The sequence below is a fragment of the Seriola dumerili genome, unplaced genomic scaffold (genome assembly GCF_002260705.1).
Source record: "Seriola dumerili isolate Sdu_G_001 unplaced genomic scaffold, Sdu_1.0 BDQW01000025.1, whole genome shotgun sequence".
Lineage (NCBI taxonomy): Eukaryota > Metazoa > Chordata > Actinopteri > Carangiformes > Carangidae > Seriola > Seriola dumerili.
Genome location: NW_019174280.1, coordinates 13,072,802 through 13,097,340, shown reverse-complemented (window position 1 = coordinate 13,097,340; position 24,539 = coordinate 13,072,802). Strand labels below are relative to the sequence as shown.

The 24,539-nt window shown below is 45.0% G+C and overlaps 1 protein-coding gene across 1 annotated transcript in view; it reads right to left on the bottom strand.

Moving 5' to 3' along the window:
- Positions 1–2,215: 2,215 nt before the first annotated feature.
- The window catches only part of LOC111235473 (NHS-like protein 1), a 105,192-nt gene continuing 82,868 nt past the window's right edge, over positions 2,216–24,539 (bottom strand). The window contains exons 2-8 of the mRNA XM_022763939.1: positions 22,948–23,100; positions 19,081–19,208; positions 16,460–16,664; positions 14,229–14,360; positions 9,037–12,348; positions 7,928–8,051; positions 2,216–4,855 (exon numbers count right to left, since the gene is read on the bottom strand). Coding sequence (XP_022619660.1) covers positions 4,180–4,855; positions 7,928–8,051; positions 9,037–12,348; positions 14,229–14,360; positions 16,460–16,664; positions 19,081–19,208; positions 22,948–23,100 — 4,730 coding nt within the window. The 3' untranslated portion in view covers positions 2,216–4,179. The remainder of the gene's footprint in view (positions 4,856–7,927; positions 8,052–9,036; positions 12,349–14,228; positions 14,361–16,459; positions 16,665–19,080; positions 19,209–22,947; positions 23,101–24,539) is intronic.

Here is a 24,539-nt window from a genome sequence, read left to right as displayed (position 1 = left end):
GGCTCTCTGTTTTATTCCAAATACCACAGTCGTGTATTTTAATTTTATCTAGCCCCTCCAGCCTGGTGGAAACCTTGAGCTGATGTGGAGGACAGGGTGTAAAAATACTTCACTGACAAAACTCATTTTCTGGTGACAGAGATTAACTTTATAAAATTAATGTGCAGTAATGAGCAGTGGTACATTTTCATACAGTTTCTTTCTTTTTTTTTTTTTTTTCCCCCAGTGTTTTTTCTTGATTTTTAAGGCTCCAGTTTCTTCCCACATCCCATATTGCAAATTAGAGAGACTGGAGACTTTATATTGCCAAAACCGTGGGAGTCAGAGAATGTGTGAGTGGTTGTCTCCTTTGCATGTGTGTTAAATTTACATTGTTGGCAACTGTTTTCCAAAGCAGGTTTTAATATTGTAGTTATTCCATCCAGACATTTTAGTCGACTGTGAATATCGGGGCTGCAAAAAACAATTTTCTTTTTCAGTTCATCTGACTATTACTTTCTCAGTTAATTATTTAGTTTATGAAAGAGCCCAAAGTGGTGTCTTGAATATCTTGTGAAAGGTGATGTTTTCTTCTTCCAACAGTCCAAAACCCAAATATATTTCAAGTCATATATGACAGAGAATACCAGCAAATCATCATGTTTCAGAAGCTGAAACCTGTAATAGTTTGACATTTTAGTTGAAAAATTACTCAATTAAGGATAGTTCATGAATTATTTGATCAATTAATTGATTTATTGTTGCAGCTCTATTTAAGATTATAAACGTTTAAAGAGTTTAGAGATTTGATACTGAACTTAAGTGATCACAACTGTGTGTGTATGTCTATTTATACACACACAAGGAATCGCAAATTTGATTCTGAAATACGGGAAGGTTTTTAATCTGCAGGCCTTTTAAACTATTCACTGATAACAATCAATCATGTCTCTCTCTTGATTAAAGTGATCTCAACTAATAGACAAATGCAAATTGTGACATACGGTCAAAAAAAACATTCAGGCAAAAATCTGACATCTAAGATTGGAGAGACATTAAATTTAATTTACATTACTCTTTTCATAATGCCATGTTTGACACTTTGCTTTAGCTGACTGTCAGAGTTGGAGCTTCCCTAAATGCATCAGCAAGGAAACATTTTAGAACAGCCCCATATTCACAGCTGCATTTTTATGCAAGGTGACTAAAGGTTTCCTGTGACAGAATGATGGACCTGTTTTAGGCAGAGCCTCTGCATGTTGAATTTTTTTTTTTTTTAATAGTGCACTGGTATTGAAAGATGATTTGTGGAATAGATTTTGAAATGGGTTGTCGGTAATGTCAAATGTTGTTCTTCATTAAGGGACTAAAACATGCAAAGCTACTGATACAGTCCTTTTTTAAAAGCCTAAGTGAACAGGCACTCCTCTATTTTGCCCCAGCACGTGTGTCAAATTGTAAATACTGTATCTTGCTTTTTATGGCTGAATATTCGGAGCCGTTCCTGTTGATCAGGCTGAGTCATTCTACAAAGACTCTTCAGGCACTGAAACGCAGTTGATAACTATTCTGTTCCTTGCCATCTACTGTGTTCAAGTCAGTATGGTTGATCAGTTTCATTTGTCACTTCATGCACCTGTGTCTTGTAAGGGCACTGTACAGAGGGTCTTGTATATAAGAGGAAAGTGGGAAAAGCACTGGAGTGTCAATAGTGTGATTATGCTTGGAGTTTGTATTGATTTCTGTGTGACAGCCAGATGGACACGGTATTGGATAGGAGCGTCTGAGGCCAGGTGACTCTGCTAAATAGGAGGGTGGAGGGAAAACATTAAAAGGCTGTCAGTGTTTCTGTGCTCTTGGGAACGAATGCTCAATGTGCTGAGGGCTTGAAATGACAGCATGGTACTGAAGGGAATGTGTAAGTCAAATAGTCACGACTGATCAACTGTGCAGCAGTAAAAAGGTCTATTATGGGCTGAGCCTGTGATTCAGTATGTGTCCTAATAGGATGTCCAGATGGAGACATAACTGATGACCCTGCAGGGGGGAGGCGGGGTAACCGATGGCCTCTGGAGTTTTCCAGATGACGGACGAGTGTGGATGCCATGGCGATGGCGCTAATGAGGCGGTGATTTGGGGTGTTGGGTGGGCAGATGGCCGTGAATCACTCAGACGGAGAGAAATGACACAGAGACCTGGCTCTTTAAATATCACCTTGTTTTTTTTGTTTGTTTTTTATTACACAGACATACACAAGAGCATTAGCAGCCTGCCTTCAGCTCCACTCCCACTACTTCACGACTTCCTCTTCTGTCCTCTCGTCTTTTTCACAAGCTCTCTGAGATTGAGACGTTCCCTGTCATGAGATGAGCCCCGGCCCCAAGTGCTCAATCATGGTCAGGCGGGAGCTGGGGGGCGAGACACACTTTGGTCACAGGTGATTAAACCACAGGGTGTTATGGCTGTTAGGAGGTTATGACGTCTCGAGCCTGTCACCTCAGTTCATGTCTCTGAAGAGACCACATTTACTCAGCTGTGAGCACCAGTGTGTGGTTTGCATGACTCAAGATTAAGGGCAGTAGAAGGCTGAAGCATAAATATTGACATTATTGCATTTTTGAAGCACCTTTTTTAAAAGAAAGAAATGAACTGGTTGGATCAGTGGAGTAAATGTGGCTCTTGTTCCTCCTAACCCTTCTTCCCTGTGCCTCCATCACCCTGCTTGACAGTTTACCATACTGCAACCCTGCTATGTGAAAATAAATAATCTACAAAAAGGAAACCACTCCCTTCCAGCAAACACAGAGCTCTAAAAATGTACAAATTCTTTGAAAATAAGTCAAACTGTTACTTAAAACTAATTTCTCTATGTATTTACATACATAACCATATAAAACTGCAAAGGGATAAACTTAGCAGAAAGGTCAACGTCATTATAGAAATCACTTAAGCCCTAAAAAGGTTCTAGTAGGTCTCTGCAAACTTAACAATGGTTGGACCATCTGCATGTGGTGTCAGACAAGTGGTCACTCTTTGATTGTGTTCACGTCCAGATTAACGGCCAGCTACGCTTCATTTTTTCAGCTCTTTGGTAACCAACATTCTCACTAAAAGACCCGGACAGTAAAACAAGCTTTTTGTAATTTCCGGCTTTACATTTATAGATTCATTCTTAACTCCCAAAACACAAGTCTTGACATCACTTGTTTATTAAAACAATCTTTAAAACATACTTTTTTTTAAATCACAAACAAAGAAAAGACCTATGCACAGTGCAAAATCTATAAACTAAAAGTTACTTAATAGAGGTTTTATGAGCCTTTTTCATAGAGAAGTGTTTTGGCTGAGCCTTCGTACCCCCAACCATTTTCCACTTCCTGCCCGTCACTAGGTGGCAGCACTGAGCCCTCTGCACTTTCTGTGGACCTCTGAATACACCCCAGCTCTGCAAACTACACCACCGAACCATAAGAGCAGAAAGCAAAAAACCTGGTGATAACCGTATCTGAAGTTGTACCGTGGAGCTGTCTGCTGTACCACGTCCTCGAGTTCTTTCCACAACATAAAGAGCTGTCTGAAGGCAACATTCGCAGGCCGTGGCGCTCTCAAAACACTTCCCAGAGCCAACAGGAGAGAAGCAGAAGCTTAGAAGATTCACGAGGCGAGCGTCCGGCACACCTTTACATCCCACTCTTTCCAACTGCCTAGCTATGTAGCACCACAGCAGCAAAGTTAAGCAAACAACTTGTGACTTTTCGATTCCTTCGATTCACCTTAATTTGCCATCTGAACCTTGTCCTTCAAAGAAACTAAAGGGTTCCTGCATGTTAAGGACAGGGTAAAGTAAAAAAAAAAAAAAACAGCAAAACAAACAGAAAACAAACTAAGAACACCAGGCGTAAAAGAAACACTATTCTTTTAACACAGAGGGTGAGTCACCAAATGAAGGAGAATGAGAATCAGGAGAGTTTTGAAAAGCTGCAGCACAACCAGTTCTCCACTTCAGACTAAGTTCAGCTGAGTCCGTGATGGGGTGACCTCTGTCCTCACACCAGGACCTGACATGTCCACTCCCTTAGGGGCAGCGCAGAGGGGGCGGGGCTCAGGAAGGTGTCTCTTCTATTGGCTCTTCTTCCTGCCCCCTGCCTGGTTACAACGAATGAGTTCAGCTCCCTGAATCGAAGGGGCAGTTCTTGCTCTTTAACTTCTGCTCTCTTCAGATAAAGTGCCATTGGAGTCTTTGAGCAGAGGGAGAGTCTGGACTGTGGGTCCAGACGGACTTTCTGCAGTGTCTCCATACTCGCTCTCAGCCAACTCCCCTTCGCGCTCGCAGATAACTGTCATTGGGCTGCTGAGGATTCGACTGCGTGCGTTGTATTTGCTGCTAGCAGCAGAGGGCGGTGTGCGAGAGCGCCCATACTTAAACCCACTCATTGAAAAGGATGGTGAAGTTGGTGAGGACAGAGCCAAGGCCTCATAGCGGGTCCACTCATCTGTTGCCCGTTTACCACGACCGGGGGAGCCGCATGGGCTGTGCGGTGCTGTCGGGGAGGAGGGCGATGCAGCAGGGGGGTCTAATGCTGACTCGGAGCGTGTTCTCTGGAAGCGAGGGTCAGTGGAGCGAAGCATCTCAGCAGCAGACATCCTGAAGCTGGTCTCAGAGCGGCTGCCCTTCTTGAGGAGAAGGGCCTTGAATGTGTCGCTGCTGGTGGAGGACTTGCGGAGGTTGCGCTGGATGGAGCCCATCTGCCGGGGCAGAGAGGACACCGTCCCTGGAGACTGGCCTGTTGGGGTGACGGGTGGAGAATGTGGGTTGCTCCCACCCCGGGACTTGTCCTCCTCAGACTCCTTGCGACCCAGGACTTTGCGCTTCGACCTAGGGTGAGATATGGATCACCAGATTAATGACATGTTCCTAGAAATTCTGCAGCGTGAGTGAGTGCAAGCAAGGTTAATTTATTTATAAAGAGTAAAATAACTTAAGGGCAACTGAATGTGGATTTGACAGAGGAGCAAATAGAAGAAATGTAAGAGTTGGGGGCAGTATTGTCAGGAAACTACACCAGACTTAACTATCTAAATTAAAATTAGGGTGCAGCATATGGGATTTCATACATGTGAGCAGAAAGCTCAGCCTTATGAATGTTTGTGTTGCTGAAGCTTAAATAAAATAAAAACTGCACTTAAAATACTTGGCCCACATGCCTTCAAATCTTTGTCCCAAATTTGCCATATGTCAGCTCTGCCCCCAGCAATCATGCATCACAGCACGAATCTTTAAAAAAAAAAAAAAAGCAGACAATAAGAGCACTGAGTGACGTGGACACTCAAAAAAAAAAAAAAAAAAAAAAAAAGAGTAATGAGAAGAAGAGTTATATATTATCATTAAATAAATCCAATGAGTCTTTACAAGAGAAGCTGCAGACGCTGCAACTTTGCAAGAAAGCTCAGACGCGGCACAATGAAATTACTCAACAACACAAACTGGGAGAAGTGCCCAAAGCAGCTTTAATCACACAAGGACAATTCAGCCTCTCAGCAGGGAGTATCAGAGTGGTTGACTGCACCACCCGGCCTACACTGTCTATAACTCCTGCACTAAAGCATAGCAATAAAGCTCAATACTGGTAGAATATGGGGGATTAGGGCTAGCAGTGAGACAGCCTTATTAATCTGTGGTACAGGGGGTTGCACCATGGGATTACTGCAGCTAATCCAAAGGTAGCATCACAGCGCTGGCAGAAACAAGGCTTGCTAATTAAAGGGAAGGGGCTACTTGCCACTTCGCACCTCTCTAGAAAGGATGCACCCACACACTGCATGCCCCCTCTGCACAGGGGAGGAGAGAGGAGGAGAGGGGAGACAGAAATGATTAAAGGCATGAAAAATACAGATTATGTGATAAGGAAGAGAGATTTGATGCTAAAGGTAAAGAGAGGAGTGAGAAGGGCGCAGTGAGACAAAATCCTTAATCCTCAGATTAGATCTACAGAAAGTTCTTCCATAGAGGACAAAAAAACCTGTAGAGAAAAATAATTCTGAAGGTCAAATGCGAGGGAGGACTGAAGGATAGAAATGAATTGTGTGAGACTAAGTCTGCATTCTGATTTAGACTGCATAATGTGAGTCTGTGCCCTAAATTCAACCTCCATCTTGCGTCGTCCCCTGCGAGCTTCCTCGCCACATTAGCCCAACAGCATTACATAAGATTTTTCTCACACACACTCACACGTGCATACACTCACACCTGAATTCAGTCAACCAAGACGGCTCCATACTGAACTCGCAGTGGTAAACACACAAATACGAAAACCAAAATACGGACTAATGGACGGCAGCGAGGCCAGCGTCAGTTATATAGGTAAACAGGGCTGCAATATAAGACGCAGCTCAGAGCACTTGATCGATCTCCTCTTGGCTGTATTGCATTTGGTTTGGAGGATCTCCCTCCCTCCAGACAAGTTGTATTTCCTGCTGCAGCTGTGAAGACCTCCATTCAAGGTTTTCATCATACTCCATTCTCCCAGAGAGAGAGGGAAGGAGAGAGAGAAGATGGGGAAGGTGGAAGTGAAATGACAGATGAGAGGGGGAGAGGAAACAAGTCAGAGGAGCAGTTAGACAACATCTGTGCCAGAAAGACGCTATTGAAAAGTGTGTATATGTAAGTATATGAATCTGAAAGCTTGCATTTCAAAGTGCAGCATATATTCATGTTTTTGAATTTAAAAATGTTACATAATAATGTCAACAATCTAACTTCAGATTACTCAAATGGATTTAAATGAATTAGTAGCCGAGTTCATTCTTTGCAGTTTTTAACTCCTCATAATATTAACAGCACAGCCAGGAGTCCATCAGCACTTCCCACTTATGATAAATGCTTCTATATGTTCTACACTTGCGAGGTGTGATGGAGGAGGAGGAGGAGGAGCACAGAAAAGCAAGTGCAAAACAGAGTTTGATGGTAAGGTTTATGCACGCACACTTACACAATCTTCATGTATAATTGAGCTGCACAATAAATCGCGCTTGCACCATAAATACATACACAATCTGTTGCCCGCAGAGATAAAATCCTGTGAAATGAAATCCTGTGATGCTCAAGAGAACTCCCGACTGCCGCTGCACGTGACCGTGAAACACAAACTGGCGGGCTGCATGAGAAATTTATGTGTGTGCTTCTCTTTGAAGCACGGAAGCACGTATGCAATATATGTCAGATACCCTAGAGCAGAGGCAGAAACAGAGAGAGGGAGGAAGAGAAAAAACACGAACCAGTCTCTCAGGTGGCCTCTAACCTAGATTAAGACCAGAGGGTGTCGAGTGGTTAAATAATGGATGAAGCAACAGCCTTTTCTCCTGCTGAGAATGAGCAATGCTAATTTGACTACACTAACACAGATGCCTCGATAAACATTTGACTACTGACTCGTATTGCTTCCTAAATTGTTGCCTCTACGTGGCCCTTCAGTGGCCGGAATCAGAAAAAGCTCCCCGGCTGGGAGGGACCCCGGAGACCAGTTATTTGACAGATGCATACGCGTGCAGATGGGACAGCGCGGGGTAAAGTTATGGCGGAGAGGTGGAGGGCAGGGGGAGGAGGAGGAGAGGAGGGGAACGGAGATTGAAAAACAGAAATCATGGATTGAAGGGTGAGGGTGAGGGTGTGTGTGTGTGTGGGGGGGGGGTTGGAGTTCAGGGTGATATGTTGTGGTTTATGGGAAGGGGGCTGAGAAAGAGGGAATGAGATGTTGACAGAAAAAAAGGAAAGAGGAGGGAGGAAAACAAATAAACAGAGAAAGTGGAATGACAGAGTACTAGAGGAAAAATAAACTAGCTCAGTGGACTAAATTATGTATCGGGAGTTGAAGCCGGTGAGGAGTGAGGAAGTTGAAGTAGATGAAGTGGAGTGACAAGAGGCGTAAAAGAGGGAAGTGCATCATGGTACCTGTGAATGGCAGCAAAGAGGTCCTCGGTGGTTCTGGGCCGTGTGGGAGTCGGGGTCACCATTTTCTCCCCGTTGGTTGACGGGGACGGAGACGATTCAGCCGTACTGGAGTCGAACACCTCACCTGAAACAGAGGAACATACAAGTTACACACACACACACACAAACAAACCATGCATACTTTAGGTTGCACATGCTCATGAATCCGCCATCCTGTCGCATTAACCTGGCAGGCTATGAAATCTGAAGTGGTACCGGGGAGGTGCTGGACTGTCTTCTTACATTCTCTTTCTGTCTCTAGATTCCCTCTCCTTTCTTCTCCTCTAGTTCAGTCTCTTTTCTCCTCCTCCTCCTTTCAACCTCCGCGCTTCGACTGCCTGAGCCGCTGTAGGCAGTCTCACTTTACGCTCTCCCCCATCCTCCCCTTCATCCCCTTACCAGATCTGTTCCCCTCCCCTCTGATACAACGGAGCCCCTCCCCCTTCTCCCATCAACCACGAAAAGCATCTCCCATGGGACACCCCCCCCCCCTTACCTCAGTGGGAGAAGGGAGCAGGACAGAGAGAGAGAGAAAGAGAGAGGAGCTGAGTAGGACAGACCGAGGATAAGAGATTAACAGAAAAGAAGAGGGAAAAAGCAGAGAGGCAAAATGGATATTTGAAAATAAGGATGGATGGTGGAGGGAGAGAGGAGGGGGGGGGGGGGCAATGCAGGGAAAAATGAAGGGACAGTAGCCACAAGAGATGTCTGCATATAAAATGCAAAAGAGAGTGAGTAAGAGAGAATGAATTCAAGAGGCTGCAGCACTGCTGTCCCAGTGATAAGCTGTCACTACTGCACTATTTTCACAGTTTTCAAACCTTTAAAAGCTTGTGGTTTCAAGTTTGGCTCCTTTACTTTGGAGGCCAAAATGAATTTCACAGCTGCCTGAGGAGCTGGCCGCAGGCTGCAGCATCACTATTAACTCATGTACAATTATGGTAATGGACTTAACTCATCAGTAAAGGTTTTGACTGACACCACTAAATTTAAGTGTTTGCTCTTCACAAAGTCTGAATGTTTCTAACTTTAATTTAGTGAAAAAAGCTAAATAAATTGCTAAGACTCACCTGCGTCGTCTTCCTTGGAGCTGATGGATCCAGTCGTGCTGCTTGCTCCATCTCCCTCCTCGTCATCCTCCTCCTGAGCCTCTCCGTAGGTACACAGTCCATGATCAAGATTTGTCTCCTGGTTAGCAGAAGTAGAGATGTGGGGCTCGTCCTGGATTTCTGAGGATGCTTCACTGCTCTCTGCTAATGGCTCAGAGCTCTCTGAAATCTCCTCCTCCTCCTGTTGCTCACTATTCTTCTCTTTCTCCTCTTCCTTTGTTGGCCTTCGCCGAGCATCTACTTCGTCTTCTATTTTGGACAGGCTGGCTGTATCCTCATGCTGACCTGGAACCTGTCCATTGATTTGTTGGGGGCTAAATGGTGGCAGAAAAGAGAGTTTGGGTTTCTTGGAGACTGCTGGGGGCTTCTGTTTGACAGGGGAGCTCTTTGTGAGACTTGGCAATGATTCCTGCCTCTCATCTGTTTCCTTTCCGTTTAAGAGAAAGTAACACTGATCCTCTTTTCCATTTAAGACAGCACTATCTGGTGTCTCATCTGTGATACTGCAGTCCAATGACAACTCTTCTAAGAGCTTTGACACTGGTGATGGTGAGGAATTACGTGAATCGTCGTCTGGGGAGCTTTTAAACATGGGTAACACAGTGGGACGCTCCTGGGAGTGAGATTTCTCCAGGGTATGGGGCTTTAGACCCTGAAGGAGGTCCACCCCTGTCTCCTGAGCTTTGCCATTAATCTCCTTCTCTGGCCGCTTGACTGAGCGGAGCTGAACACTCTGTAGTGCAAACGGGGTGATTAGGGGCTTAGGTGAATTTGTGGGACTGCTGGAAGTAGCTGGTTTAGGAGCATCCTTCACTGTTTTCACTAGAGAGGGGGAGGAAGAAGGTGGAACAAAAGCAGGCAGTGGAGGAGGTGGAGGGGGCCCAAAGGAGGGCATGGGAGGGGGAGGCGGAGGGGGGGGGCTGAAGCTCCCATTGAAGGACGAACTGGGGCGGATTAGCGTTTCAGGGGATGGAGGAGGAGGGAATTCTGGGGAGGTGGAGCAAGCAGGGAGCGGGCTCAGAGAAGTTCCCTGTGGAGTGGTTGGTAATGGGGGAGCTGGTGGAGGAGTCGGGGAACCTGCGCTCAAACTTGGTGGAAGAGGGGGAGGGAAGGGTGGAGGTGGGCTGAGAGGGGTGTTCGGAGCTGAGGAGGAGGAGAGGGGCAGGGGTGGAGGTGGTGGAGGAGGACCCGAGCTCTTCAGTGAGTCTGAGGTGTTGGAGGAGAGGGAGGTGGAAGAGGAGGACATGGATACAGAGGAGAGGAGAGACGACTTCCTCTCAGGCACTTTGGGCTTGGGCCGGCCGCCCGAGGGAGACATGGACCTGACGAACGAGGGAACTGGGGTTCCAGCCGTGGGGGTGTTGGACTGGCTGGAGTAGCCGCTAGACGGGGAGGTCAGTCTGTGCACCCTGTCCGGAGAGGAGGTGGATGTTTTGGGCTTCACTGCCATCCCTCCCTCCTGGCCTGGAGCGCCAGGGGCCTGGCTGCTGCTGTGAATCTCACCTCCATTCTGTAGTCCTCCTGGGTGAGGCCCAGCTGTCATGTTATCTGAGGCCGGAGGGGTCTGCGCCCTCTGGTCTCCATGGTTACGAGGGTAGTCCATGTAATAACCCCAGGAATCAGCATAGTCTGAACGCAAGCTGCTGGTGTCACTGTGAGCAGGCGTCACGTGGCATAGCGAGTATACGTTAGACACGCCGCCACAGTTTGCGTTAGCTACTAATGACGCTGCAGAGCTACCTGCACTGATGCTACTCTGACTGCGTGGCCGTAGCACCCAAGGGTCATCGTAGTCGCTGCTCGGGCTGTGAGAGGGTGAAGACGGTGAAGCACCCTTTCCTTTCCCTCCCCTCAGCCCTATCTGTAGGCTCTGCTGCAAACTGGCAATGAGAGTTTCATTAAGCATGGCGCCGTTTGGTTCTTTAGCACCACTGATGGCGCTAACTCCTCCAAGGGGCTTTTTCGCAGCAGGCTTGCGTCTAAGAGAGTCTGTACGGGCTGGGGGCAGTGGAGGCTTCTTGGCCTTGCGAAGGGAGATGCTGCGGGATAGAGAGCGATCACTGTACAAGCTTCCAGAGTCTTCCTGATTGGCCATCTCGCGGCACTCGTACATGCTGTGTCTGGTGGCCCGTCCAGCTGCTGCCCCGTGCCCACTGCCATGGCTACGAGAGCGCAGGCCAGAGTCCAGGTGCATGGAGGTGTAGTAGCCATCGTTGTCCTGGGAGTAGAGTGAGCTTGAATCAGTAGTGGTCCTGGAGGAGAGGTCCAGGCTGCTATAGAGCTGGTTAATAGGAGTGGAACAGCTGGAGGTCAGAGTGCGATGAGGGACCACCACGTTTTCTGGTGTGTCATAGATCCACTGCTCCTCTGGCAGACAGGATGGAGGCGTAGGGGCCAAGGTGCTGTGGCTGTGTACGCTGCTGTCTGAGTGCCCTGACTCGCTAGCGGGTGCTGCAACGATCAGACCGCAATCGTGTTGTGTATGAGTGGGGGTAGATGTGGCCAAGGCCGGGCAGGTGCTGCTGTGGGTGAAGGCTGCTGGACTGGAGATCAGAGGGTCAGTGTTGGAGGAGGAAGCCAAACTGAGTGGTCGGCCTGTGGGGTAAACTGAGACCGGGGAGTGGGACAGCTGACCAGAGGTGTTGAGGGCAATGACCTCAGTGGAGCTAGACAGGGTGGCATTGGGGATGAGTGAGGTGGAATAGGCGGCATGTGGGGAAACTACACAAGCTGGACCTCCACCCCACTCACAGGACTGTGTCGCCCTCACCTCCTGAGACTTGGGCCTGGGCAGGGTGCCTGTTCTTGGGGCGTTTCTCATGTGTACCACTGTATCATCAACCTGAAGCTTTCCAATTTGCCTCTGAGGTGTCGTTTGCTCTTCTGACTTGATGGGGGTGCTGCTATAGATGGGATCAGCGCTGAGCGACACCCTGGCGCCCTGTCGTGGCAGACTGTGGAAACGGGAAGGGTCCCCGTTAAACTGATGTGGCAGCATCAAGATCCCGGAGCTGTCACTACTGGAGATGGATATACTTCCTGTTGAGGAGGAAGCAGAAATGCCGGCCATCTGGGCAGCGATTCCCTGTCCTCTCTGTGCCCGAATTCTTCTCATGGACGGGGGTACAACCTTCACTTCCTCGGTCTGGCAGCTCGAGTCTCTGGTCTCCGAACGTCGGAGGGTTGAGTTGACACTCCCAACTCGGCCCAAAGTGGAGTACTGTCCCGGGATGAACATGGATTGCGGCCGGAGCTCTCCGCCACGTCCTTTTGCTGCCGTCAAAGGAAAGACAGAAAACAAGATGAATGTGTGATCGATCAAAGTATCTCCTGTTTTCTCTTCTTGCTCCAATACCCTTGTTTTTCCTCTCCATAACTTCTTCAGCCACAATGCCTTCTGCTCTTCAGCTAGACTATCAGATAAACTGCGGTCACAGGGAAGCTAATTAATTTGATTTGTTGTAACCCTGCATCATGTGTTAATAACTTCTGGTCTTCATTAAGAAGGAAAGGATATGAGGGGAGACAGGGAGAAGAGAAAGAGACTCTCTACTATGTTTCCCCTGCTTATCTGGCTCTGGCTCAGTTCGATAGAGAAGCAAATAGCCTCCTGGGGTCCAGGACAGGCAGCTGGTGAGGCATGAGGCAGCCACAAACAAGCACATACATGGACACAAAAACTACACACACACACACACACACATCTGCACGCATATACAGTGCTGAGATAGTCATGCAGTCATACAGGACAGAACATACAGAATATGCGGATACAAACACACAGAAATGCAGATACATAACAAACACACACACACACACACTGAACATACCGGCTAGAAAACAAACAATTTGAAGAATGTGCTGTAAAACTGGAAAGGATGTCTAGTGTGTCTCCCATCTGTGGTGGCTCTCCTGTTGATGCTCCTATTCCAAAACATACACACTATTGCGTCCTTTCTTCTCTCTCGCTGTCTCTAAACCACACATACACTCTCCTTTGCTAAAAGCTGGAGTGACAGCTTGGCTGCTGCTGCTGCTGCGATAGATTAAGCTGCAGGTCTACTTCGCAGGCAGCTCTAGAGCAGAGAGAGGGAGGGATGAAGCACTGGGACAATTACCCCGGCCCAGTAATCATGACATTCAGACGCTGTCGTCAGCTGGGCACTAACCAGACTTTAAAGCTCTTTTCCTATCAGGTAATCTTATCGCGCAGAGAAACGACTTTCTCCTTAAATACTGCTGTCACCCTACAGCTCAGAGATGCGTAAATAAACAGCAGCCACGCGGTGCAGTCAGCACAGCACAGTGTCGGCTTAGCGAGCTTAGTGTTTGCTTAACACCCAGCTCAGATGAGTAACTATGGGTAAAGGACCTCTGAACCTTCATATGTGCTATTAACCCCTCATGTGTTTGGGTTTGAGGGTCGTATGTTCTGAAAACATTGAGGCAAGAGAGGAAGGGGGGGGGGCTTTTAGTTGTCCATGATCAAAGGCCAACGTCTGATAATCAGTTCATGTTGGTAAGTAAGACACACATGGGACACATGCTGAGATTATCAATATGGCCCCAGGATTAAGGCACAGAAACACAATTAACACACAGAATTCACAGAAATGAGGCAGCACACAAAGTTGACCCCGAAGGATTATGACACAATACGTATTTAAGTATGGCAAACCCTGTACTTAACTTCTCTTATGTGACATGATTTTCCAACAGGCAAAGTCTAAAAGGAGATTATAATATGGCAAAAGTTTCTCGAGGAGGAAAAAGGGCAATATTAAAACCACAAAACAACTGAAAAGGATTTCATAACTGGTTCTTGGCATTGGATACAGTTAAACAGGGTGGAGGAGAGCAAACGAGGACACTTGGTGTGTGTAACTGAAACAGGGAAAGACTGAGCAGCTGCAGGGCCTTGATCCAACACTGTGGACTTTCATGTGTCATTCTCTCCTTCTCCATATGACATACTCAGAACAATACCAGTGGAGTGTGTATTGTCCAGTCAGTATACAGTTTTGTTGATGGAAACATGATTCCATAGAGTTAGGTTACAGGAAGTCATGAAAGGAGGAGGGCTACTCGTCCAGAGTGTTGGTACAGGTCTATGGACAGTAGAGGGCAACATATAGCCCCACAGTGATCCATACCTAGCTCCTGGTTGATGTTGTCAGGCAGCCCTGATATTGTCTTTCTGCGTTTGACCTTCTTGGGCCGGCGGGACACGGTGTCAGTGTTAATGAGGGAGCGCCGGATGCTCGCCTGTCGGTCAAACACTGCCCCTGGTAGCCGGGAGGGCGAGAGCAAGGCAGGCGGACACACAGGCAAACAGCAGTCGGTTAGTTGGAAGGAATAAACTCAACAACATGCAGAGGTTTTTTTTTTTTGAACATGCAATGTCAACAGGGCGGGAAACCTAAAGGGTCAGTTCAACCAAATAACGAGGCATTTTCTCTCTTCCATCTAGGTATATCTAGCCATGGAGAGAGTTTTGATTTTATTTGCTCAGGGTTTTGAGACACAAGTCTGAGATACTATTAGAGGTAAATGAGAAAATGTTTTTTTCTTATTTGGATGAACTGACCCATTTTCATCCACCAGCCAAAGTGTTGAAAAACAATTCACCAGCCATTTCCACTCTTTTACTAACCAAGTCTTCATTTTTAGAGCAGAAAATGGCTGTGAAGCGTTAAGTGGGGCCACGGTCTAGTAAAGAAAACTTTACTTTTTTGGCTGATTCCCAACCCTGAATACAAGTAACTGTCGACATACATGTAAGAAACAGTGTGTGAGAGGTAGACTTCATGCTATTACCACAAAAACACATGCACAGGACAGATATGAGATGAAGCAAGCACGCGCACACACACAAACACACACCCAGTCTTTCATTCCTCTCAATATCCTTCTCACTCTCTGTCCAGTTTCCCTGGAGGAAGAACAATATCTCACTATGAACTGCTCTTCTTTCTGCTATCTGGCTCGCTGGGGACGGCCTGCAGGCGTTAGGGAAATAGAAACTGATATGAGGGCAGATAGCGTCTATCACATTTCCCCTCAAAGTGACAGAAAAGTCCCTGATCTCTCTCTGTGCCTGTTTTACTCTCTCTTTCTCAATAATCTAAGGTGACAGCAGATGAAGTCAACAGTGATTTACATGGAGTGGGACCACATTAAGCTCTCATTAGTGCCTAAAGGATGATGGGATCACAGTTATATCGGTCTTGACACCGGCAAAATTTAGATGTTGATACTCAACTGAAATTTTTACACCTTATTCTCAAATGATGCAGATGTGAGTTTATATCTTATAATATATTAAACAATATTGCTAACTGAATGAGATGCAATATTTACAAATATATGCATGTATGTGAGAGACATGCTAACATGGGAATAGCGTTGACACATTTTGCTTTGTACGGGTGTTCATCTGTCAAACGCCCTGTGATCTGACATAAAGTCAGTGAAAAAGCCATGACCCTTGGATGAGCTGTCACACAATTTTCAAACACAAACGCACGCTCACACACGCATAAAGGAAGGTGAAGGTCAGTCTCCCGGAAGCATGATGGAAGGGAGGAAAATACAGAGAGATACAGGAGAGAAGCCAGACACCCATGACTGACACAAGCTGTTTTTTTTCCCTCTGTGGATGACTGGGCACAAAAACTGATTAGTCTATATCCACTCAGCCACAGAGGGTTGATTAAAAGAACAGTCTGACAATTTTGCTTATTTTTTTTGCTGCCTTACTGAGAGTAAGAAGGGACAATCGATATGAGATACAGTATATGTGAAAGACAGTTAGAAAACATTTTTTGAAAGCATGTTTTTACTTTTGTTGGAAGGTAACTCTCCTCCTCCTTCAGGCCTCTGTGCTAAGCTAAGCTAACTATGACATGTAGCTTTCTCTCTGTATAAAAAAAAGGTGAGGTTGTCGACGACACGCTGATATTTGCAGGCTCCCAAAAGTTTTACTTCTGCAACATTTCAGGTTTTGTAGGTCAAAACGTTCGGGAGACTGCAAATTCCAATGTTTGGACAACATCTTCACTGTGTCCCTTTTTTTTGGACTCTCCATATTAAACATGATGAGCTAATGCTCGGTGAGACAGATAATCAAATCGTCAGAACATTCCTTTAAGACAAACAAAACAAAACATGATTGATGGTGAGAGATTGAGAGGATAATGTTACAGAATAGACACCATGGATGAATGAGGCCAGATCAAACCTGAGGTAGTTTGATATTTCTATGTTTCTACTGGATATGGAACTAGAGGACCAGGACACTGATGGGGTCTGTTTGCTACTCACTAGTGGTTGAGATTTGGACAACATGGCTGAATGAGTGCAGTTGTCAGGACACGTGCCGTACCTGTGACGTTGATTGCGACTATGTCTGTAGGCACGGCCTGGGCCACCTGCCTCATCTTCTCCTCCGGGGTGGGAAGGGGTCCGGCCTTATTCCATATCACCTTTCCATCAACCTCAGACACCTCCCCTTCTCCTCCCCCTCCCTGCGGGGTCTGGGGCCTCATGGAGAGCTGAGATTTGTCGTCCTCCACCGACGAAGCTGTGGACTGGACGAGAGAGGGAGCAAGTGTTAATGAGACGTAGAACATGAAGTAAGGAACGGGAGTGGGGAGATGGGAGAGAAAGGTGAATGGAAAGAGAGTAGAGACAGAATAGAAACAAGGAATGAAAAAGAAGAAGAAGAAAAGTGACAGGTAATTTAGATGACAAGGGGAGAGGGAGAGAGCGGAATGCAGAAGGGAAGAAAGAGAGGCAAGACAGGAAAGGAGAGTGACGGAGGTGAGAGAGATGAAACATGGATGGAGGGTAATGAGAGACAATGGAAAACAAAGGTATAGTTGTACTGAATTACAGCACAGAACTGATGGATAAAGTAAAACGTCAACGTAAAATGTCAAAAGAATATAAGAAAAGGTGAGTGGGAATAGAGTATTATACAACTTAATTGTCCAAAACCATAACTGACAAATTGTTCAGATATATTGGCACATAAACAGACTTTTATATATTGCACTGCTGTGACCTTTAGCTTGTGGTGCTGTAAACATATTTCACGATCAATCAAACCTAAATGGAAACACACATACGTACAGTACACACTACACAACATACACGAACACGATCAGAGTGAACAGGCAGCGCAGGTTGAGATGGGAGAAAAAAAAGAAGTGAAGAGAAAAAGCGAGAGAATCACTCATGCATTAAACTGTCAGAAGAGTTCTCATTCGTGGAGTAGAATTTACTGCAGAGATGAAACAAAACAATGTTTTAAACTGAGCTGTTTAGTCAACAGCAAAACCTCAGATTAATACTTGTGAAAAAAATGAAGTCAATGCCAAGGTCCATTTGAGCTTAAATTATTAAATGACATAAATTTTTAAATGTGAGGACACACCAGCTTGAGTTCAGAGCCACAGTGATCCACGAATGTCTCTGGTTAAAGATCCGTTTCAGGAGCAAAACCATCAGTCCTTACTTTCACTGCATCAGCCAAAATTAGTTTGTTTGCATCCAGAACACCTTCAGCTTTTACGCCATGGAAAAAAAAAAACAACTGGTAGGAAATCTTCCGTGTGATCTCGTTTCAGATACATTTCCCAGCATCTCCCAAATGTAACCCCAGCAAAAAGTCCCTGTTTCCACTACTGTTTACCCTGACAATCCAAACCCTCAGACTGGCTAGAAAGCATGGTAATTAGTGTTTTCATTCAGACCACGCATGGATAAATGTGAGAAATAAGTGGGAGGCAACAGAAGGGGGAGGAGAGGGAAGAATTTTGGGAAAAGCCTTCAGTGAAAGAGTATGGTGGCAAGCATGGCTTGTTATTCTGCATCATTGTGGCTCATCCAGGAGCCCTGTTTCTCCTTTTGAAGCTACTGTCAGGCAAAGTTAGGCTCACTGGCCTCAGGACAACAGGAAGGGATGGGGGGAAAAGAGGGGTCAGGGGGACAAACAGAGGAAGAGAGGAAGGGGGAAGGAAGGCAGAGAGGAAGAGGATTGGCTGGGGTTGAAGAGAGGGAGAAAGGGGGTGAGTGTGCAGAAAGTACAAACACGGATAACGAGAGATGGGAGTCGACAACAGCATGTTATGGAGGTCACAGGTCGAGGCAGGCATGAAATGAGGGACTAGCATCGAGGGGCTCCGGGGGAGAATGGGGACCCCGATAATAACAGTGAAAGACTCGCTGGCCCTTTCAGGACATCAAATATCATGTCTGAGCTTTTGTGTGTGAGAAATAAAAATAGGGAGATGACAAAAGAGAGAAGAGGAGGCATATCTGGCCATCAAACTTTCTAAACTTCACACTAATGGTCTGCCAGACAAAAGAGCAATGAATAATTTTATAGTAGTAATAGTTTTTGTCTGATTTATTTTCTTGTTGTACTTTATCCCTGTCTGCTTCCTTAATCTCTGCCTCTCTCTTTTTCTCTGTCTCTCTCCATCCATCACTTTCCTATGAAATTAATGGACTGTGACAGACAGAGTGAGTTGAACATTAAATTCAGCTGTGCTTTTTCATGAGAATGTGACTGTTAACTTTAATCTGGTTCTTAATGTTCCATTGATCCCAATCAAATATCCCAAAATCGGATCATATCACAGCGTCAGTCACAGTAAAAGAATTTAAAATCCTAAACTTCTAAAACTTTTTTTTTTTAAAAACCGATATAAACTGATAAACTTATATAAATCATAAAGTTAAAGTGGGAGAAGAGACTGAGCCAAAGCTGAAAAGAAGCTGTGAAGAGACTCATAAAATGTATATCTCCAGTCCCAACCACTAGAGGGCAGACTGATACTGTTTAAATCACTGGAGGTGCGTTGCCGCGTTGATAAATCAGCACTAGACTATACATGCAGTGCCACTGACTGTTATACCTTAACAGTTGTGTGTTTATCTTACATATTTCTATGTATTTATTTGTGGTTAACCTTGTATGTGTGCTGTGCATATGGATACCTTCTTGTCATTTTCATCGTCCTCGTCATCCTGCAGGCTGCTGGTGGATTGAATCGGGTCAGAAAAGGTGGGACCCTGGGAGTAGTACTGGGAGCTCCGGAAACCATCTTTCCTCAACTTGTCACATTCTGGAAACAGACAGAGAACAACAGACATGTTATTGACAAAAGAGAGTTTAATGTATGAGATCTTTGGCTCAAATTATGATTTACTGGGTAGCTATGATGATGACAAATCTCTATTTGATAACCCATCTGAGAACACAGCTTTTGTAGACTGTGGTGCAGAACAGTTTTTACTGTTTGGAGAAACTAACATATTATCAGAGCTTCACTAACCATACAGCCTCATTGACAAATTTGATTTGATTGATTTAAACAGACCCAAATGGTCAATACAAACAGGGGCAATGGAATGTACCATGCACAATGCTTCAAAGGCGACAGTAATTTGTGCATAATTCATATTTAGAATAAATCAGCCAATAACCCAATTATACAACTGATATTTATAAGACATAGCTGTGTAACACTTATAAACTCTACGCAGTATACCATTGGTTTTGTATTTGTGTGTGTGTGTGTGTGTGTTAGTCACGTGAGTGCAGTCCCTGTTGGATGCTGCTGAGCGCTGCTCACACCTCCTCTCGTCACCACCTGCTGCGATGTGAGTGTGATGTATGTGCAAGTGTGTGTGTGATAAGAAGCGAGTTTATAAATGAATGTGTGTGTGCAACCAAAAGAGGGGGGTGTCAGTTTCAGTCTGTCACACACAGATGGCAGAACTGTCCCCCTCTCCCCCCCCACCCCCCCTTGTCTCAGGGAGCATTTAGCACATCATCTCCCTCTATGACTGTCTGCTGATAGATCTAATAGTGCATCCTTTGTCTGGTGTTTTAATAGCTAATTATATGCATGTAGTATTACTTCTAACGCCTCAACTAAAACACACAGTAGAGGATTCTCCGCGCTTCTACTGCTGCCTGCGGGATAACGAAATCTAACAAACTGTGAGGGGAACCTTACGTGGATCTGTTTTAATGAAGCAGATCTTGAAAAAAGTCTGAACATGTCCCTCTCACCTACAGTACCAACCTAAAAGCTTTCATGACTATTTTTGTGTGTTTCCCTGCATATTATTCATACAAATGTAAAAAACCCTCTGGGCCAGTCTTTCATCTTGCATCTTGGGGATTTATTCAGTGTGTGATGCCCAATCAGGACTCCTTTTGGTGAATTACATGTATACCAAGGCACATGCACAACAGTTTTAGCCTTGCACCTCAAAGATGCTGCTTGTGATCCCTTTTATGTCCCATCCATCTCCATAGCCAATTACAGCCCATCTCTATGGAGCGACACACCGGTGCATGTATAATACTGTCAGTTAATGGATCCTAATGGGGTTGGCAAACATTGCTACTGTAACAACAAGCCGATGTGGCAGTGTCGTGGAAGAAGGGATTTAGGAAGCATGATGATAATGAGCATGATGACGGGGAGCGGAGCTGATTGGTGACAGTTAATAAAATAAATAAGCTCTGATGAGCTGAGAGCTGCTTGTTGCTAGGCAGAACTGAAGGGAGGGGTAAGTGACACCAGAGGAGAATGAAGGATGTTGTGTACAAATATAATATAATGATATGAACGGGGTATACCAAAGTGCACCAAATAGGCACCAAAAATGTGCATAAGATAGTCACTGAAATGGCAGTGTAATGTCAAAAGTGGAAAACTACACATATTTAGAGCCTTGATAACTAATCTCCAAAAATATTTTCAAATACAATTTGATCCTGGTTGTGTCCGCCAGTTTGCAGTAAACCTGTGACCTTGTATGTCTCTTCACTGGTGTTTGAGTCTGAACACATCACCATTTACTATGCAACTTTTCTTTAAGGTAGTCAACTTAACTGTCAATGCAAAGTATGAACCTAATGATGATGGATATGGGATTATATTGGTTAACTGTCTTTGATTCTCTGTTTGACGTTGCAAGAGAAGCTTGGATGCAGAGGGGAGTAAGAAAAATATTTCTTTAATTAGTAATTAGTTCCCTGATGTATTTGGACGTGCTGGCACGCTCTCTGTAACTGACGAGCCGTCCGCAAGAGCCTCGACGCTTAACACGAGCTTAAACCCATGTGAGTGTGAAAGGAACAAAGAGAGGATGCACGTTGCAATCTGATTGGTTATTGATTATTCTGCTTTGCATAGCAGAAAGCAGACTCGTGTACCTTGCTATGGCCATGCTGGTGGCACTGAATTGAATGACTTGTTACAGGAGCTGCACGTGGTTTACACACCACACATAGTTATAACTATTATAAATATGTGAATTGTGGACATTTAATTCCTACAGAGATGGTTGTATCACTGTATTTAGAGACAATGTTCAATAAAACTGTCATTACTATGAAAGGACTAAACTTATTTTCCTAAGGCTGGGCTGTAACTAAGTGTATGACCGCCACTCTCAGCTTCCCGGGAAGACACAAGAGCGAATACACACATCAAGACTTAAATGAACAGCACAGATGCTCTCATTGGACACCTGTTGGCTTTCAGTTAGGACCCCTGGGGCTGGTAGGTGATGATAGGAGGCTAGGATGGTGGAAAGATAAAGGGGGGCTGCATTAATCCTACCTCCCAGGTGGTGTTTTATCTATGTTTGCGTACCAAGCAACATCAATATTGCAGGATGTGATGTGCAACAACAACAGCACAGGGGTCAAACAATGGGAAAGACAAAGAAAACGTGTGTGTGTGTGTGTGTGTGTGTGTGTGTGTGTGTGTGTGTGTGTGTGTGTGTGTGTGTGTGTGTGTGTGTGTGACGGCAGGTGACTAAGTCTTTACACACCCTAAGCATCACGTTACATACGCCTCCTCTCCATTTACCTCTCTTTCTCCCTTTATCTCAGTGTCTTTTTTATCTGTTGACACACAGGGCCACCCCAGCATGTACACAAGCCTTTTACTGTAACACACCACCCATGTACGCACACACACACACCCATATACACACTTTTAGCTTTTCTCACACCTGCCTCTAAAATCTTTATCTGAGGAATGGGCGGACACAACGCAACTTTCCCAGGAACTCTGGGTGAAAACAGGTGCCAGTATCGACTGGTTTTCCCACTTCCTGTTCTGGGGAAAGTTGTGAGAATATTAGAAAGTCGTCACTCTTTTGCGACTTGACTCCCTGTGTTTGCTTGCCAACAAGGGTGTGCCTAATCTCGTCTAATTGTACTGGACAAACAGGAAGAAGAGGATCTCACACTGTTGTGTTGTTGGCTAAACACAAATTACATGTTTAGACATTTTTACAGCTGTGGAGAACTCGATGTGTTGGGGTCTTCACCTTGATGCCATGAAATGTGATCATGTCTATCAACATTCCCATAAGTGATACTTGTCATGGTGTACATTTTGGTACATTTGGCTGAAGGTTGGGAATTTGGACATGTCAAATTACATTTGCATTCTGGGAAATTGTAAGGAACACTTTTCCTAACTTTTTGACATTTTCTAGACCAAGCAATGAATCCATCAATCGAGAAAATGATCTGCGGATAAACTGAAAATATATTGTTAGGCCTAATAAACAACCAAGATTTTCTAATGTCTGTCCTGAAAAATACTCAATGCACACAAATTTTGCTAATGAATCCTCAAGCTGTGGACTGCTGGCTATTGATGTTTGGTGTCACTCCTCATGATGTGAATATTCATCAAACCCTTGAATATGTGAGCCTGCAGCAATGCAAACCCAGCACCTTCCAACTGATTCCTCTAACCCTGATGTTCTCTGTGTTCATGGATCCTCTCTAAGTTTGGTTAGTGATCCAATTTGCATCATCCTCACCTCGCAGTGCAGTCTTGAGGTTGACTTTGGCCTGACGGTGGAGATCTTCTACGCAGGGCGGCCTGCTGCCTGGTAGGAAGACGTTCTCCTGCTGGTGCCACGGAGCTGTGTAGTGAACCGTCCACTTGCTCTCCTCATCCAGGTTAGACACCGCTGCACAGACACACATAGCAGGTTATGGAAATTAGTTTATCATTCATTATCTTTCAAATTTCACTGGCCATGATGGATCTCCTGAAGGATATTTTTCTTCATCATCCGTCTTCTACAGCACACTATTGTTGTAACTCAAGCCACAGTTGTAATCTAATGGATGATGTAATTTGCACTTTTACCAACTTTTTGCATCAGCTCACCAATTGTAAGATCAGACCTTTCCATTATGGATCAGAAATTTTCCCCTCCAAGTAGAACTGGCTACCGAAAGGGTTTGTTTATATTTGTAGAAGAAGAGGAAGGGGAAGGACAGCGAGGTGCTTTGTATCGAGGTGTCAGTCTTCACACCAACAACATGACACGTATCTGAGACATCCCACAGTTAGTAGGACACACATCTCAGAGGGCGAGTGATAAACTTGCTGCAACAACTTGGAGGGAAACTTCAGCCCTGTTCAGACCTGGCATTAACATGCTCCTCAGCTGATCTGATCTCAGTTGGACAGCTATAAGCACATCCGTTCACATCTGGAATTAAAACTGTATCTCCAGATCCATCTCTGGTGACCGCTTGTGACTGGATCTCACTTCCTCGCTCTATATACAAATAAACATGTACATAATTCCTGTTAAAACCAGATGCGCTTTTGTTCTTAGGCAGTCCAACTATGACAGACGGGTCCGTTGTCAATGTGAGTGAGAGGGAGAAAGCGGAAGGGAGGGGCTGAGCAAATCATTGCACAATGAATTCAGGTTTTACCGATTTGAAATGGTAAAAAAAAATTAAAAAGTAATAAAAAAATCTGTATGTGGCAGTCAGCGGGGATATTGTGGCGGGCCACCACAAATAAATCACTTTAAATGATCAGATTACCCAAGACGCATGTTAATGCCAGGTCTGAACAGGGCTGCTGACCAGCAGATATCCAGTTCACAAAATGTAAACAAACCACTGAAAATGACCAAAAGCGAGGTTCGTTATACTTACAAAGCCAGAGTACGTCCTTTCAAGAAACAGTAAAGAATTATGACAACACCACTGAAGACAAACCCAACTGTATAAACGTTCAATACACAGTATATTAGTCTAAATAACACAACATTCAAGGTCAGGTAATACAATGTGGAACACAACATAAACAACCAGTTAAGTTGAAACCATTTCCACAAAACAGAGAAAATAACCTATTTTATCTGATTCTCTAGAACACTTTTTCCTCGAGGACTTCTCTCAGTCAGGCATGGTTGATGAAGTATTAAGAAACTGAGCTTTATTCTCATTTGTAAGCCCTTGTAACAAATAGCTGAGGTGTTAATATCAACGTAATGAAACATACACACTATCTAAAGTTCAGGCTTACCAAGTGAGCGAATCCAAGCCAAAGTTGGTGATCGTGGATGTAGTACTATTTCCATTTAAACAGCAAAAGGTTAGT